The sequence below is a fragment of the Echiichthys vipera genome, assembly GCF_963691815.1.
Source record: "Echiichthys vipera genome assembly, chromosome: 11".
NCBI lineage: Eukaryota > Metazoa > Chordata > Actinopteri > Perciformes > Trachinidae > Echiichthys > Echiichthys vipera.
The window spans coordinates 4449646-4468386 of NC_139836.1; the positions used below are offsets into that span (position 1 = coordinate 4449646).

The 18741-nt window shown below is 43.8% G+C and overlaps 1 protein-coding gene across 1 annotated transcript in view; it reads left to right on the plus strand.

Moving 5' to 3' along the window:
• The window catches only part of rtn4b (reticulon 4b), a 40366-nt gene that overhangs the window by 9837 nt on the left and 11788 nt on the right, over positions 1-18741 (plus strand). The window contains exon 3 of the mRNA XM_083923196.1: positions 996-2918. Coding sequence (XP_083779322.1) covers positions 996-2918 — 1923 coding nt within the window. The remainder of the gene's footprint in view (positions 1-995; positions 2919-18741) is intronic.

The following is an 18741-nucleotide window of genomic DNA, read 5'->3' on the forward strand; positions in this document are numbered from 1 at the left end:
CAAAAACATATCCTACCACCATGCATCAAACCACGGTGGTAAATACAGACCACCAGACAAATGCTGCCAAATCCTGACCCTGGAAGATATCCGTCTCTTCTAAAACACATTGGAAACTGTTCCCATTGGTCCTGTTCGATTCCAAAAAACAAAGCTAACTGTTGGAGCTGTGGCCCGAAGGCAAGTTAGTTTCCTTCGCTAATTGAGGTGTGCTTGATCCGCCATCCCCAAAACTCAAAAGGTAGTTCTGTTTCTTTTATAGGGTCTTATTTTGTAGATTTTACTCACTGACTCACTTAATTGGTCAGTTCAAGTAGGGCAAGCAACAACTGGATCCTTTGTGGAACATTTCCACCATAAATGTCAATTACATTTTCCACCTTCAGACTTTCTCACATTGTTTGTTTCTCCTGAAACCAGGGAAGTTAATTCACTCTTATGAATTAATTCAGGGAACAGAGGCAGTGACTTTTGTTCCGTTTTTCATCTAATGAGTAGACTGAAAACCAGGTGAGGCACATGAGGATCTAGACGGCTTGCAACCAAAGGTGCTGGGGAAACCCTGTCTACTCCCTTTGGATCAGACTTAAGTCAATTAATCTGTCGCCCCAGTGCATGCTGGGATGGTTCCCATTTAACAGGGTTACTTTAGCCAGATAACAGCCTGAACTACTTCAGTGTATATATAATTTTTAGTTTTAAACGCAAGTTTTTCTTCCACTGTTAAAGAAAGGGCAAGAACATAACCTTTAAATGTGTGTCCCTTTTTATTGTGCTGATATTTTGCAATAAACAGAACTGATCAGTTATTTACCAAATGGTGTGTAAACCCTCTACCGGCCACAGCCGACCCTTTTAGCAGCACTTGTCTGGTCTTACCGTCTTCAAAATGTTTGTAGTAACAGTTCTACCCAGGTGTGGTGGGCACTGTAAGGAATGGAGTATGTCTTTGATATGTGTTGTATTGCATTCTCCCTCCTCCCTCTCTACTCAAGCACTTGGGCAGAAGGGTGATTCCCCTGCTCCCATCTCTCCTCTCTCCCCTCTTCACTCCCCTGACTCTCTGGAGGAGCTCTCTCTGACCGAGAGTCCCAACCAGCCCCCTACTGCGGGATTTGCTGCATCCTTGGCCTCCTTCTCCACTGAACCCCCCACTACTCATTCCAAGGACATGCCTTGGGTGGGTGAAGAGGGTCACTCTGGGCCGGGCCATAGTAAGATTAAGGAAGACCTTCTAGATCCGTTAGCTGGTCCTTACCTGAGTTTAGGGAAAGACCCAGGCCCACATAATCCATGTGAAGACAGCGGAGTTTCCTTTTCCCCTGAGGAGAAGCTGATTAGCTCAGACAGGTCCTCCACTGGCCCCTCCCCTGTGAACCCCCAGATGAAGGTCCCTGAGTCTCACCTTGCCTCCTCTAACCCAACAGAGCACTGGGATTCACCATTCCTAGCATCTCAAGACAACTCCAAGGTCTCCATGGATACCTTCTCCAAGGACACAGCTCCGATTAGCTCTTCCAGGTATGAGCCTGACGTGCACAGCGACCAGTCGGATGAAGATGACGACCTAATGTATGAGGTGAAGAAGAAGAGTAACCCATTTGAGGGCTTTTCCCCACTGGCAGACAGTGGCTACTCGCATTTTGGAGACTCCAAGTCCGAAAGCACAGCCTCAAAAATGTCAGACTCCCCCACTCCAGATCTGGTCCAGTATGGCCAGACCGGAGAATCCCAGGATGCCCCATCATCTTTCTTAGACGAGGAGAAAACATTTGAGACGGGCAAGATGGCCGCTGATTCCCTCATGCAGTCAATGAACCAGTTCTCTTCTGGTCTGAAGTCAGTGAGCCAGTTCTCGTCTGGTCTGAAAGACGATGATGAAGAGGAAGAAGAAGAGGATTCGGCTCTGCCACCGTCGCTTCCAGACATCCTGAAGTCTTCACCGCTCAACCCTGACAAAATGGACTCCGGGTCCTCAGAGGGAACCCCAGAGGAGCAGAGTCCCATCCTTGAGCGGAGAATGATGGAGTCACCCAACCCTCCAATCAATCTGTCAGCTAACAACCCGTTTGCCTTTGATGCTAAAGTGTCCCTACTGAAGGAGATGACCGAGGAGATGGAAGTGAAGAAGGCCGACAAAGCAAAAGTCGAAGACGACCAAAGCTTTGGCGCATTCGATCTGGTCAAAGAGGCAGAGGAAACCACCCCCACCAAGGTCAAAGAAGAGGAACCTGTCAAGATCGAGCAGAAAGATTGGTTTTCAAGCCATGATTCTCCCAAAATGACCAAAACGTTTGAGCCACTTGACTTCCAGAGCAAAAAGGCCCCCGCTGAGGATTCAGACTCAGAGTCGCCAACAGCAGACTCCCTGTCTCCCGTCCTGGAAGCCATGGCCAAGAACCCCGCCATCTTCCAGGTGGAAACGGAGAAAATGGACCTGAAGATGGAGGTGGAGGAGCCAGAGGTGGCCGAGGAGGTCTCTGAGCATGAAGTCTCTTCTGAGGAGTTCGAGTTCATTGAGCGACCGCCCAGGGGAGTCATCGATGAGTTTCTGGAGGCTCTGGATACTTCCAAGTTCGCCTCCTCCAAGCCCCCAGAGATCCCCATGGATGATGACGATGACGACCTAAGCTTTGGGCACAAAGATGTGGCTCCAGTTTCAGCTCCACCTGTGACAAAAGTAGCCCCACCCCCCGAGGTTAAAGAGGAGGCTCCAAGTCAGAGCTCCTACCTCCTCCTCACCCAGGCCTCCCCCCAGAAGAGCAAGGCCGAGCTGGAGAAGCTTGACATTCAGCAGCCCCCACCCCAAGCTCCTCTTATCCACTCCCCCGTCCGCAAACCAGAAGAGGCGGTTGCTAAGAAGAGCCCGGACGGCGGCAAAGTGGTGTTTAAGATGCCGAACGTGAACATAAGAGCAGGTAAAATAAAAGTTACGGCATGGAAACCATCCCCCCCATATCCTCCCCAGTTTTCACCGGCACCTCCATGTTCATCGGCATAATTTTCATCTTCACTCTTTTGTTGTCCTCAGTTATTTTCTCCCAACCAGCCGCCAGTATTTTACTTTAGATCCCATCACGCTCTCCTTAGTTTCACCTTTTCTTTCTTGCATTTTGCTTTTTTCTTTGAAACTTAACCCTCGCATTTTGTAAAGTCTGGTCTAATCTGTGTGCTTGTGCTCCATCGTGGTTTCGACCTTTTTTTGCTGCATTTTGTGCATTTGTCTCATCAGAATAACCTCATTTCTGTGTACATGATCATTTTATTTTGACATTTAAAGCTGCGGTAAGTAAAATGTGATGTTCTTTCTTATTTATGTTCTGTTGGAAACATTATTTTATAGCCTGTTTTTAAAATCTACTGAAAAAGGACAAAATATTTCAGGTATTTTATGAGCACAGATGAGAATTAGTGGGACATTCACGGACGGTAACCACCTACAAATACTTGTACAGTCGTTTCTATTTTCTCTCGCAGCATGTTTGCGGTTGGATTACCTTTCTGTCGGCTTTAGCTGCTCTGGAAATAAGTCAAGATGCCAATCTGAAACCCAACACCACCTTATAGACCCCAACACCCACGCACAGCGGCATGCACACAGAGCTACCAGCCACACCCAGTTACTGGCTCTGATTTATTCTGTGGTTTCTAATCTCTCCCACACCCAGTGATATGATTGCGTCAGATTTTATGCACCTGAGGCTAATTACTGTGTATAAACATCTGTGCCAAACAACTTCAACTGTAATAGCTTTAGAAGGGCGTTGAACCTTTTAATTAAATATTTACTTAGGCAGATTATTTTTACTTGGTACAATAAAGGAAAAGGACAGAAGTTCAAGATGTTAATACGTTCCACAGGGGCTCAAAAGACACAGTTTTCATTGGCAGCCATTTTGAGAGATTGGCAACCAATGTTTGGCCTTTGGTTGCCATCAGTGGCAACAACCTTAGAACATATAAAACATAGGGACATCAGAAGGCAATGTATGCATCCCAAAATATATAGGTTTCTAAATCTTTCTTGCATCAGTGATAGTCTGAAACAAAGAAGTCTACGTGACAACATGAATCTGTTTTAGGTGAAGCACATGTTTGACTGTGGGGTGAAAAGTTCGACTAACTCGTCAACGTCACAAACAACAAATGGATTCAAACGAACCAGACGAACCTGGATGATAAACTAAAAGGATAATGGAACATTGTGAGGTCTTTTCTTGTCAAATTCTCATTATTTAGCTGAAGGATTATAACCACATCGTATCTTTACTACTCAAAATGTAACATGACTAAAAATGGCAACCGTATCTTCAGTCTTGCCTGCTTGGCAACCACTTTCCTGTCAAAACTAGTTGTTTAAATTAAGTAAAAGTGGCAAATAATTACTCTTGGCTCTCCCATTGTGAGGATTTGCTTCTTTTATATCCCAGTAAACTGAAAATCTTTGAGTTTTGGACTGTTGGCCGAACAAAACAAGACAGTTGAAGACGTCACATTGGGCTCTTATGAATTTCTGATCAGAGTTTTCTCTTGAATATTAGTCGGTTGCAGCTCGATACAGTCCAGTTGATGACCTTCGTGGTGCTGCCGCCCTTTTCTTCAAATACCCAGGGCACGTTTAACGTCGTCCCTTGTTTATGTGTAAACGCCAGTGTTTGTAGCTGATCGTCATCGCACCGTGAGGCAACCGTAAGATTAAAACTGATGTGTTGATGTTTCAGATACGGTTTGTCAGAGCCGCCTGCTTCACAGCTTACAGGAAGTGATGAACGGCCCCCGAGGCTCCGCTGTCTCTCTGAGAACAACAGCAGCTTAGTCTTCATTTTAATGGATGACTCAGTTTTATTTAAACTGCTATTGATCAGTTAATATATACACACACACACTCGTACTAAACCACCCAGTGTTACAGACAGCCACTGTGTAACTGGAGCAGTAGGCCTAAACACTAAAGTGTGTGTGTGTGTGTGTGTGTGTGTGTGTGTGTGTGTGTGTGTGTGTGTGTGTGTGTGTGTGTGTGTGTGTGTGTGTGTGTGTGTGTGTGTGTGTGTGTGTGTGTGTGTGTGTGTGTGTGTGTGTGTGTGTGTGTGTGTGTGTGTGTGTGTGTGTGTGTGTGTGTGTGTGTGTGTGTGTGTGTGTGTGTGTGTGTGTGTGTGTGTGTGTGTGTGTGTGTGTGTGTGTGTGTGTGTGTGTGTGTGTGTGTGTGTGTGTGTGTGTGTGTGTGTGTGTGTGTGTGTGTGTGTGTGTGTGTGTTCTCCTGTTAATTAAAGTCTCCTCCTCCCTGCATTGCGACACTGGCAGGCCCACAAAGGGTTCTCCGACCCAGAAACCACTCAGCAAATGTTCTTCCTTACACAACTTGAGGCGCAGAGCTGCGATCTGAGCATAAATCTCCCTTCACGCTGGAGCAGATCGCTTCCTTTGAGTTTTTATCTTCCCGTCTGAATTAGGTATCCTGCTGATCGTACCACTGATATCAGAATTCAACTTTCCTTTAATACCGTTCTTTACTCCTCAGGTGTTTTATGTCTTAACACAGAGGGTTATTATGAGGGCTCGTTTTTATATTAATTATTCTGTCGATTGTTTTGTTTGTGAAAAGTCCGAAAACAGCAAATTTATGACAATCGAGCTTGAAAATGAAATGCTAAAGCAGTTATCAAACAAGTTTGCTCCATTGATCGAGTAATTGATGTGTTGACTAACTGTTGGTGGGGAAAGGTGCTTAAGTTGCAAACATGTAAAATGGAAACTTTTGCATTTTGTACTTATACTTGTACTTAAATATACTTTTATAAAGTTTAAGATTGCAAGTGTGAATTGCCAGTAATTAGTTTAATTATAAACAAAACCATTAATGCTTGAGTTGTAGGTTAAAGCACCACTCGGCGTAGCATATCTGGGGGATGATGCCAGTAAATTTGACTTAAGCCCAGACATTTGTGATACATCACTAATCCTGTGTGAATAGGACTTAAGTCTATCTAACTAAAAAACACTGGGGTGAATCTTAAGGTAATAAATGGGTGCCATGTGATTTGTTCTTAAGTCTGAACTCACCCTGAGGTCTGAACATGCACAAGGTTAGATCTCAATCACTTGTACGTAAATCATCCATTTCGGGTGAAGTTGTTAGACCAGGGATGGGCAATCCCGGTCCTGGAGAGCCACTGTCCTGCATGTTTTAGGTTCCTCTCTACCCTAACACACCTGAGTCTAACAATAATCAAACTGTGACGAGCATCAGCTACTTGATAACGTGCAGAGCATCAGACTCAGGTGTGTTAGAGCAGAGAGAAACCTAAAACATGCAGGACAGTGACTCTGCAGGACCGGAATCACCCACCTATGGGTTACACTGATTTTTGGCAAATCACTCATTCTCATATAATCAAGATCTGAACTTCTGAGCCTTCAGGACGAGTCACGCTGCCTCTACTCTCTTTACATTTATTCTGGAAGTGAAAAACACAATGCGATGAATCAATCCCTGTAACCGCAGCCTACGGTTTCACGTTGCGGTGATGACTCTGCCGTGTGTCATGCATCAGCAGTGCGGATCAAAGTTACCACGGTGAAAGGTCGCGTTGTCTCTCTGAGGACAACAGCTCAAACTTTGTACTTCCCTTTTTATGCAACCGTATCTTTCACCACCGCGGTTCGACCTCTCGTGAACTGTAGGGCACAGAGGGATAATAGAGCGGCGGGTCGGACGGACGCCCTGTCCTCAACCTGAATGATAGCATCGAACAGGGAACACAGTGATCAACTCATCCGTTAGTGATTGAAGTGTAAACAATGGTGTTTAGACGTGCTGATCTCTGTTTGATTCACCTAAAAACTGATGCCACGTGACATCGTTAGGCCTGTTTTCTGTCATAAGTGAGTTTGTTTGAGTAAGGGCCTTCTTTAAATTGCCCAGGTTCCCTTGTTCATGCTCCCCTGTAAATAATCTAGATTTGTCTGGAAGAGGGGAAGTAGAGGGGGTTATAAAATGAGACCGGTGCCCTCTAGTGGCAGAAGTGAGTGGTTACAACTCAGATGACGACGTCTCAGCTCCCCTGCTGCCGACCAGTGATCCGTCTGTTTTAGTTTGTTTGGAGTCAAGCCTCTTTTGAGTTGAAGCTGGATTGTTTTTGCTCTGATTAACTGTAAATCGTAACTCTCGTGGTTGGAAAGTACCAAAGGAAATGCCTGGAAATCTTGGCAGTCTTCAGAAAACGAGTCATTTGGCAGAAAACCAGCCATTGTTTGGTTGTTTTCTTTACCCCCGAACTGCTTGTTGGCAACAGTCAGTGATTGGAAACATGCGTATCAGGGGGTTATTGTATGGAAAATATTTAATATAAGGTTATAAAAAAGGATTTGAGGTTTTCTTACTTTTATTATTCAACAAAAGTCCTAAAATATTGAATGTTTTTCAAAAGTAACTGCTCAGATGAAGCTTTTCTCTCAATGTGTGATGAAAATCTTTATAATTCACACTGTTGGTCGACTAAAACGAGCCATTTTCTCACATTTATAGAGAAACCTATGTTTAAAATACTTATCAGATTAATGAATAATTTAAACAATAATTAACTGCAGCGAGGGTGGCAGTAGTATACCAGTGTCACGGTTCACTGTGGTTAGGCGTGTCACAATAATTCATGTTGTCAGATGTTTTATTGTCCCAGGAACGATTGCACTTATGTTTTATTGTTATTTCAAGACCATTTTATGTCACTGTAATTAAAATATAACGGCATAATAATGCAAAGAGCAATTAACTTTGTAGTCCGTAAGATTATTCAGACATGGGAATTATGAAAATACAATAAAACTACTCAATCCAAACAATAAATAACATGATTTTAAAGTAAGTTAACCCTCTGAGACGTTACCGTAGCGTGAAAACCTCCCACTTTAAACCCTGAACACCGTTAAACGTTCTCATGAAATCATCTACGAGTTGTGTTTGACATCGACGCACAGAAGTCCTTCATCTGCTTCGTCAGCAGATTCCAGAAAGCAGAAGGAGGGATGACGAAGGGAAAGTGGGGGGGGGGGGGTGGAAGTTGGACGGAGAGAAAGGAGGGGAAAGGGAAGATCAGATCGGAGGGGGAGGAGGAGGAGGAGGAGGAGGGAGAGCGTGCCAAAAAGGCTGAGCAGAGAGAGAGAGAGGGAGGAGGGTGAGGCAGAGACGGTTATAGTTGCTGCGTCAGAGCGCTGGCAGCAGACAGTCATCTGACAGGAGGGAGCTCATTCGCTCGCTGCACTCGGCTCCCCTACAGGAAGCCTTGCTCGGGTTCTCCCCTCCCTCTTCCTCCTCCTCCTCCTCCTCCTCCTCCTGCAGCCGAACACACACACACACACACACACACACACTTACTGCCTCTTGCTCGGTCCCTCTCTATCTGGAATGTGTGTTTGCTGATCGGACGGCATGGAGAACAACTCTGTGGACAACAAGGAGTGCGAGCCTGCCGCCGCAAAGCAGTGGAGAGAACAGGGTATATATGTGTGTGTGTTTGTGTGTGTGGGTGTTTATTTAAATACACACACCTCCACCTTCTGTGTCTGTGTGTTGTTGGACGTGTCTCCGCTGTGGTCGCAGCAGGACGGTGGACACCTCCAGCCTCAGGCTGCAGGGAGGTGTTCACTGGTGCGAGGTGCAGCCCTGCAGACGTCTGCTTCTTGTTTTAATGCTTTGGCTCTTCTGCTTCTTTTCATGCTGACTGAAGGAAACGCAGGTGTAACATTGAGACAGATCGATTGATGAGAGAGAGTGAGACGTTTGGCCCGTGTCATCGATCCGGACGCTGCAGGCTGAGCTGAAACTTTGAATCTAATTGAGTTGTCGGGAGGAGTTGTGGACTGCGGGTTATTTCCATTTGATTTGACTTAACGTTAGAATCACGTAGAGGGATTTGAAGAGGCTTGCTGAATGTTTTGCATCTGTGTGTGTGGGACTACTTTACGTTGACTGTGTGAGTCCTCACAGATGACACAATTGCAGCTTGTTTCGGTCTGCAGCAGCGGCGCAGAAGGACCTTTGGACGGTCGGCCGCTGTGACCAAAGGTAGAGCGTCGAGAGGAGGAGGAAGGGATTTGTGAGCGGAGTGACGTGAGCTGGCAGCTTAACGATTGGCCGGTGTGTCGGGGATATGCTAATGAGCTGGAGGAGAGTCAGGACAGGGCAGCTTTACTGACGGTGTGATAAGAAAATGAATAACGCCGTATGTTGAGTGGGATCATAATTGTGTTGCTGCCACTTGGTTTGAATTGAGAATCAGTGACGTTCAGTCGCACTGAGCTGAAACTAAGGATGGTTGTTATCAATCGACACAATTCTTCTTCTTCATGAGTCTTTTTTTAAGCAAAAATGTCAAACATTTGACGCGTCCAGCTGCTGAAATGTGAGGATTTTGTGTCTTTTCCGTGTCGTAAATTACGTTAAATTAATATTTTGTTTATAATTAGACGATCTCAAGAACTCTGGGACACCATAACTCACCACATGTGACATTTTACGACATTTAATCGAGGAAAAATCAAACTTTCTTGCCTTAAAAGCCTCATTTTTGAGGGGTTTATACTGAGAATCGTTGACGAGGGGTCCTTTATTTTTACTTTAAAGCATGAGGATGCAGCTTTACCTCAGGCGTTCTTCCAGGGACGATGTTCCTGAAGACTTTTAAACAGACTGCTCCATCACAGGATCGTCTCACCCTCAGTATTCTGACAAAATGCCAGTGCGTCACGTTTGAGTCCCCTAATGTTCCAGTGTTCGTTATATACGATCACACACGCTGTATTATTCTCTATATAGACTCAATTATCACACGCCTGTCTGCTGATCTTCATGTGTCCTGCCGTCGTTGCATCATAGTGCTGCTGTCGCTTCGCAGCTCAACACTGAAGCCTTTGTGCTGCGTGTGTGCGTGTGTGCGTGCGTGCGTGCGTGCGTGTGTGCGTGTGTGCGCGTGTGCGCGTGTGCGCGCGTGTGTGTGTGTGTGTGTGTGTGTGTGTGTGTGTGTGTGTGTGTGTGTGTGTGTGTGTGTGTGTGTGTGTGTGTGTGTGTGTGTGTGTGTGTGTGTGTGTGTGTGTGTGTGTGTGTGTGTGTGTGTGTGTGTGTGTGTGTGTGTGTGTGTGTGTGTGTGTGTGTGTGTGTGTGTGTGTGTGTGTGTGTGTGTGTGTGTGTGTGTGTGTGTGTGTGTGTGTGTGTGTGTGTGAATACCGTACTTAATAACATTGTCGGCTCATTCATCGAGCCGGTAACGAGCGAGGGCCACGAAGTGTTCGCCGCTCCACTGAAAGAAGCTGTTGTGTGTCTGTGAGGATGATTTTTGTGACGCCACGAGGCCGAGTGGAACAGTGAATAAGCACTTTTTGGTGTGTGTGCGTGTGTGTGTCTTGAGACTCTGAGGTTGCATTAGTAGTGAAATAGCTTTATGTTGCAAGTGTCATGAGTTCATCGCGGCTCGTTTCAGACAGAAATACGTTCATTAAAGCTGAACAGAAACATCGGTGCCATTTAATAAAACCTCACTAATAACACGTTGTTTCTTTCTGTCGTGCAACTTTCAAAACTCTTTGATCCGTAACGATTAAAGCAGATTTTCACCTTCTTTATGTTAATGTGAAGATTTAAAAGAACATGTTTTAGTCCACTGGTGACAAATCAGACGTGTTTTTAAACATCATCAGTGACTGAACCTGATCAGGTCACATCTCTGTAAAAGAATGTGGAAATATAAAGTAATAAATATAATAATAACTGTGGCAATAAAGACAAACAACAAATTATAAGCATTTAATTTATTTTTATATATATATATATATATGTAGAATTTAAATTAATTAAAAATTTATTTTTGCATACAAATTATTCTTTTTAAATTTTCTTTTTATTTTTTGATTTGTCTTTAACCCTTTATTTTATCCTTATTTTCCTTTTTTGCATTTTCTTTTTGTCCACAATTTTACTTAATTTATTTAATTTATTTGACTATTTTTCCACATTTTTACCTAATTTATTTCATTTATTCGTCTTTTAGATTTCCACATTTTTATTTAATTATTTCATTTATTTGTCTTTATTTTACCACATTTGTTCTTTTTTATTTCCACATTTTATCTTAATTTATTTCATTTATTTGTCTTTATTTTTCCACATTTTTACTTAATTATTTCATTTATTTGTCTTTATTTTTCCACATTGTTTATTTACATGATACGTTTAAATGTATTTTCTTACTCTTACAGAATTATTCTTTTTACGGCACTCCAAAGCCTCCGTATCTCACTGGCAGATGAATCCATAAGAACAATATAAGTTAGCTTCAGTCCTGTAAATGTCAGAACATCATTTAGACACAAAGTAAAGCAGCAGGGCGTTCCTGGTGACGGAGTCTGTCACATCCGTCAGGTGGATCCTCCGTCTTTAACCTTTACGGAGCGACCTCCACCGGTACATCCATCAGGAGCTCGATGCGTACATGCCCGTGTCTGTTTGCTCTGGGATGAGTCACCCACGTCTCTGCGTCCGCGTCGCTCACGGGAACCAGTTTGTTTGAATAATCGATCCCGTGCACATGACTTCCTGTTCCCATACCTGAAGCGTTAACCTGCAGGAGAGACGGTTCCAGTTTCACAGGTTTTGTTTTTAATATATCGGAGCCTGGAGCCGTCGATTCAAACGAGGCGTCTGCTTCATTTAGCACCAAAACACTTCAGACTTCAGCCCGAGCGCAGCTACACGCATTTAATGTCAATAATTATTTAATATGTAGTTTTAGGAATGAGTCCTGTAAACCTCACAGAGCGTGTGGCCTCCTGTCTGTGGTTGTGTTTAGGAGATATTAAACTTTAAATCCTAGTCGATCAGTCTTTTGGAGCCGGTGCTCTGCTCTCCCAGCATGCACCTGGGTTCCTGGACAGCTCGCGGTTCCTTACATGGATGTTTAGCTGATGCAGGCGTCTCGCTCTCGTCCAGAGGGTTGGATCTGAATTCCTCACTTTTATCTTTCCCTGCTCGGCATTTGTGGAGCCACTTTTCCTTTTACAGCAGGGTTATGCAACACACCTCCTCCTCCTCGTCTTCTTCCTCCTCCTCCTGCTCCTCCTCCTGTTTCTCCTCCTCCTCCTGCTCCTCCTCCTCCTCTTCCTCCTCCACCCTCCTCCTCCTCTTCCTCCTCCTCCTCCTGCTCCTCCTCCTCTTCCTCTTCTTCCTCCACCTCCTCCTCCTCCTGCTCTTCCTCCTCCTCCTCTTCCTCCTCCTCCTTCTCCTCTTCCTCCTCTTCCTCCACCTCCTCCTCCTTTGTTCCCCACCATCCTCCTCCTCCACCACCCTCCTCCTCCACCACCACCACCCTCCTCCTCTTCCTCCTTCTCCTCTTCCTCCTCCACCCTCCTCCTCTTCCTTCTCCTCCTCTTCTTCCCCCTCCTGCTCCTCTTCCTCTTCGTCCACCTCCTCCTCCCCTTCCTCCTCCTGCTTCTCCTCCTCCTCCTCCTCTTCTTCTTCCTCCTCCTCCTCCTGCTTCTCCTCCTCCTCCTCTTCTTCCCCCTCCTCCTCCTGCTCCTCTTCCTCTTTGTCCACCTCCTCCTCCCCCTCCTCCTCCTCCTCCTGCTCCTCTTCCTCCTCCTCCTCCTCCTCCTGCTCCTCCTCCTCCTCTTCCTCCTCCTGCTGTTGTCATAACCATTAAAACCCCTGTTTCTTCATAACGGCCTTTCACATACATTCACGCCTCTGTCTGCTCTGGTTGAACTTTGGACATCACGCCGTGTCTCTTACACGTGCACGATGTTTCCAGCTCCATGAGTTCAGTCATATTTGGAGCTCAGGGCACGATTAATCACAAGTTTATCGCCGTTTGGATTAGATCCATGTCCAAATAACCCGCTGAAGGCAAATGTGTGTCGTATTGTGTTGCTGCAGAGATGAGCGCTCCTGACCTACTGATTTAACTCAACAGCCTGAAGAAAAACAGCTTTGTTTGAGTCCGCTCCTCACAAAAAAACATCATTTTAAATATAAGTCTAAATGAAAACGAGTGGCGCCAACATCGTGAATCAAAAAACACCGTAATTACAATTAGATATTTAAATCATAACATGCAGCCGTATTGGAGATTAATGTTTAATCGATTTCAAAATACTGGATTAAAATGATTGATGCATTGCGTCCGTCACTTTAATGTTGCAACTATTAAGATACTTTATACTGCTGCGTTTTTTAATCTATAATAATAATTTATCATAATTTATTAGATTCAGATTATAAACAATAACAATATTTCCATCTGAGGTGTTTTGGAGTCCAAGTACCTTCAGTTTTTATTTTATTACTTAAAGGTTGAATCTGGATAATGAGCAGAACAGCTCCATCTAGTGTCTCAAGTTGTCGTCGCAACAACAAAAAATAAGTCCAGCAGTGGGGTTGCCAGGTTGGTCAGACCCGGCCCAGTAGCTCCAGGAGACCGGAGTCTGTTTGAGCCTGTTTGAACCCGTCCCCTCCAGAAAATCACACCATAAAAACAAAGATTAGAGGAGTTTGACTGACAGTTAGCGTTAGCCGTTAGCGTTAGCCGTTCCAGCTAAGTGCAGATGAAAGTGATGTTAGCATCAAGGAGCAGTGTAGCCATGTGGGCGTGCGTTTGAATGGCGTTCCTCTCCTTTCTCTCAGTCCATGGAGTGAATGCTCGGCCTATAGTGACTCTGGTTGTTGCCCGTCTCCGCTCACTCAGCTGCTGGGACAAAGAACCATTTCACCCAGTGCCAGCCTAAAGTAGCTGCACCCAACAACAGACAACCCTGGCAACGCCCAAAGCTATTGGCTGCTACCATGGAAACAGGACAGAAAGTCGTTGTCAAACCCCTCAAAAATGTTTTAAATATTAATTAGGACTAAATATATTTTTATGGAAAAGCAAAATAAATGAAAAAAGCTGTTTTTTTTAAATATAACCTTTAATAAAAATTCTACATATTCAACCTTTTGAGTAAAAATACCTTCAGTTTTTATTTTTTAAAAGTATTTGACTAAATGTACTTAAATACTTCCCACCACTGGATTTCAGTTACATATCAGTAATTTTTAAAATAAATTATATTATTTATTATTATATTATGGTAGTATAAGTAAGTATGGAGCCCTCTAAAAAAAATAAAGCTGATTTTATCTACAAAAAAATATTTTAAATACAATTTTATTCAGATAAATTGGTGAATGGTGAATTTGATTTAATAATTTTAATATTTAATTTAAATAATTTTCTCCATTTTAATTTTATTTTTAATTAAAAAAATTATTAAAATTATTAATTATAATTATTATTAATTATAATTAATTATTTTTAAAATTATTAATTTTATTTAATAATTTTAATATTTAATTTAAATAATTTTCTCCATTTTAAATTGTCCCTCTTCGGTATTTGTCATGGACCTGAGCGTTATATTTTAATTAATAATATAGTATTTTTTAATAATAATAATAATAAAGAGTCGTTCCTCCGGAGAGAGGGCGGCGGGTCTGCGCATGTCCGCCCCGTCCTCTCACCTCTTAGCCGGGCGGAGCCGCCGTGTCGCTGCACGCTTCACCGAGGTTCAAGATGGACGCCAAACAGGGTTAGTCTGCGCATCATATCTTTTGTTTCCCCGCCACCTCCGCTCCTCTTTCACCCGCTGCATGTGCGTACGGTTATGTGCGGGTTTAGTTTGCATGAGCACCGGGAGCTGTGGTTGCACCGAGCCCCGGGGACGGTGCGAGGCAGACCGGGGCCGTCTGCGGAGGTCATGCCGGACGGTTTGACGTTTTTGTCCCGGCGGTGAGGACGCTGGGGGTGGGGGGCTGCTGCACAGACGGCATCCCGGTGGGTGCAGGATGATAAAACGCTTCGGGACCATGTTAAAGAGCGGCGATTAAAAGAGGGTGAAACGGGATCAGCGGTCGGGGTTTAGCTCGCTGTGATGCGGGCTCTATTTTTAGCCCGGGTGCTGCTAGGCTCCGGTGCTACCATATGTAGCCAGGCGGCCACATTTGGACCGCAGACCCTCCTCCTCCTCCTCCGTCTCCACCTCCTCCTCCTGCTCTGCCCTGTGTCTTTACATCCAGACAACGGCTCTCTTTCAAAACCACCGCACATGCTAACACGGGGTTAGCATGGTGAGCTAATGAGGGGGGAGCTAGCTGTCAGCTAACGTGCTAGCCTGCTGTGAACGCCCACATGTGCACCCTCTCCACTGGGCATGAAGCTTCCAGAAAACCGAGCTGCTGTTCCCCATGTTTGTATCTGAATAAGCAGCAGCAGCGGTGCAGGAAGGATGCACAGTATAGAAACACACTGACGGGTCAAAGGATGTATTTATTATAATGTAGTTCAGTACCATGACTGAATATTATTATATAGCTTATGTTATGACATGCACCTTCTCTTTCACACATGTTATGATGAAAGTATCTAATTGTACGTACGGTGTTTTTTGATTCACGGTATTGGCGCCACTCTTTCATTTAGACATATATTAAAAATTCAGTTTTTTTGCGAGGAGCGGACTCAAACAAAGCTGTTTTTCTTCAGGCGGTTAAACTAAATTTGTAGGTCAGGAGCGCTCATCTCTGCAGCAACACAATACGACACATATTTGCCTTCAGCAGGTTATTTGGACATGGATCTAATCCAAACGGTGATAAACTTGTGATTAATTGTGCCCTGAGCTCCAAATATGACTGAACTCATGGTGCTGGAAACAGCAGCACCGGTGCAGGAGGGATTCAGAGGCTCAGCACAGTGTAGAAGCACAATGTGACAGGGAAAAGGATGCAAATGTAGTTAAAGGATACAGTCTACCTTTACTGAATGATGCCGTTATATAGCTTATATTATTATATGCACCGTCTCTTTACATGGTGCGGTCTCTGTGCCCCCTGAAACCTATTTTTAAAAGACCGGTAAAGATCAAATAATCAGTGCAGAATGGTTACCAGGCAACAGAGGAGCTGATTAGTGACATTATCTGATATTATCGCCCGTTTTTTTTTTAGGTGTATCACATCGATGCAGGCTGCTGCGTTCATCGATATTTGTTTTCCCGCGGCCTTATTTACAGACAGGCGTCCACAGGCAGCTCCGTGATGCTGGAGACGCATCCTTTAAGTTCAATAAATGTTCCTTACACATAACATTTATCATCCCAAAAGCAATTTCAGTCAAAAGCAACTGGACCTGGTTATTTTTCTACACAAATAACAAAGTCTAGTTGCTTTATTTTTCCTTTTAAATTGCTTTTGGGGATGACGATGACCTGGACTAATGAGAACATTCACAGGCTTTTGTTTTCATCATTGTGTAATTATTATGAAAGGTGTGTGTGTGTGTGTTTTTTTCCTCTGCCGTAAAAATCCACATCTGTCGATCCCTAGAGCTGATGCTTCATCTTGGGACAGTCACAGATGTACAGTAGTACATGTGGTCACAGTGAATATATGATTATTATATTTTAATGATAATAATATTGTAAAGTAACGGATATTAGTCCCATAGTTGGTGTTTACAGGGATCACGTCTGTCCGGCTCGGACTGATCACTGTTATTGGATGATAATTATAAGTAATTTTCTTTATTCATTTTATTTTTACCTTCTAATTGACACTTGTGTGCATTTATCGCATGAATCTTTAGTAAAACAATGGACGGCTCTGCACATTTTACTGACCTTACTCCAGTAGAGCTGTTTGAGATTACTATACAAATTAAATGCCCTTTAATACAGTGCTGTGTTTATAAGATGTAGTTACATTTACAAGGCTTTTGCATAAAACAGTTTTGTAATTTAGGGCATTTCTGTTTGTTTTAACGGACCTGAAAATAAACTACAGATATATTCTGATCTTAATCACAAAATTAAAGTGTGTTATGGGAGTAAAGTCAAAATAAAAGAGACAGACTATAGTTTTATTTAGTTTTTTGTGAGAAAAGACCACAAATGCGACACTGAAAGCAGCGTTTAAAGGATTAAGCCCTGAGCTCGTTGACTGCAGTAGGTCAGGAGATTAACTCACTATAATAATTATTATTAATAAACCTGCTGACGTGTTTTTCTCCCTGTGAAAAATCCAAAACACGTTAAAGATGCTCGGCACAGTTTCCCAGATGCTACGGTGACGTCTCCGACTGACCACAGATGCTGAGTTTGCTGCGTGGCTGCGTGATAATCACGGTTATTCTGATCGATATCACAGTTATTCATTGATTTTAGGGACAAAAATTTAGGCTAAATAAACAAAGCACTGCTTTCACTTCCTTGTTGTGCTTCATTTCTGCAAATGTAAATACATAATAAGGTTTTTCTTTACCTGAATTTAGTGCTTCGCCCCTTTTGGGTACAATTTTATTTATAATTGTTTCTCAGAACTTTTCCCCTTCTGCTCCAGACCTTTTCAACTTTTTTTTTCATGTAATTGTGGGAAACCAGAATCGTTACAGAGATTGATATAGCCCTAAATAATGATGCATCCTTAATAAAAATGTGAACTATTTCCACACACTTCATGCGTTTAGGCCGATAAAAGCTGAGCAGCACACCATTATGGTTTGTAACCATCCTAAACGTGTGCAACTAGGGATTATCTTAATAAGTGATTGTTTTTTTTATTTAAGTAATGTTAAAAATGTCCTAATTCATGTGACCAGCAGCTCAAAAACACACACACTGAAGATAGAAGATGGAAAAGCAGCAGAGTTTTCCACTTAGAAGCTAAAAACATAAAACATTCAGCATCATTTTGGGATTAACGGATCACGGATCATCCATTTTGTTGACATTGTTAAGTCAAACAAAGGATTCATTTTTGTCTCAGCCTCTTAAGCTCATTTATCGGCGGATGAACATTTTGGTCAGCTGCCAAACGCGTCCTGACCGGTCGCAGTCGGTCACACTGGTGCTGAGCAACGTGCACCTGCCATTGTCTCTCTGTGCATCCGCTCGCCCTGCAGCCCAGGTTTGCATTTGACTCCTGCTTTGCTTATCTCCGACATATGTGAGAGACTCAGGCTTATTGAGTCTGTAATGGGTTGTGTCGTGGGCCCTCGAATGTGGACGCTCTTCAGCTGTAATTTCCGATAAGCGAGGCAGAAACATTAAACTGTGAGATTCCAGCGTGCGGTTGGACGTCCTCCCGTCGCTCACAGTCACAAAGTGCAGCATGTCTCGACGTCAGACACCCACGGCTCCTTCGCTGCTAATATTGTCCGCTGACCTGCCTGGAATTCCCTGATGAAATCTAAGCACGCTCGGTGCAGGACCCAGGTCATGAGCTCAGCTGTCCCCCCACCATGTCCTCCACCTCCTCCGCCCCTGTCGATCTGGGTCTGCCTCAGAGCGAAGGAGCTCCCTGCAGCACCCGTGTGCCAGCAGCTAAGAAGCTAACGTTAGGCTATAAACAAACGACACCACAGCTGCATGACTTCATCGCCACCTCAACTGAGCTGACATTAAATGTCCTTGACGCCCTCAACCGCCTTTTTTAAGACATGTAAAGTCTGTTTAACGCGTTAACACGGGCCTCATTTCAGGCATCGAACCAGTGACTTTGAAACAAAAGAAGCGGAATTGCAAAAAAGCTAACTTGCGTCTGGGTTTTGGGACCGTGCAGATGCACCAGTTCATCTGGACATTCACTGTTTTGCCAGTTAAATTTTGTATTCAGTGAATTCGACCACTTCTTCCACATCTTAAAGGTCATATTCTAAACGTCAC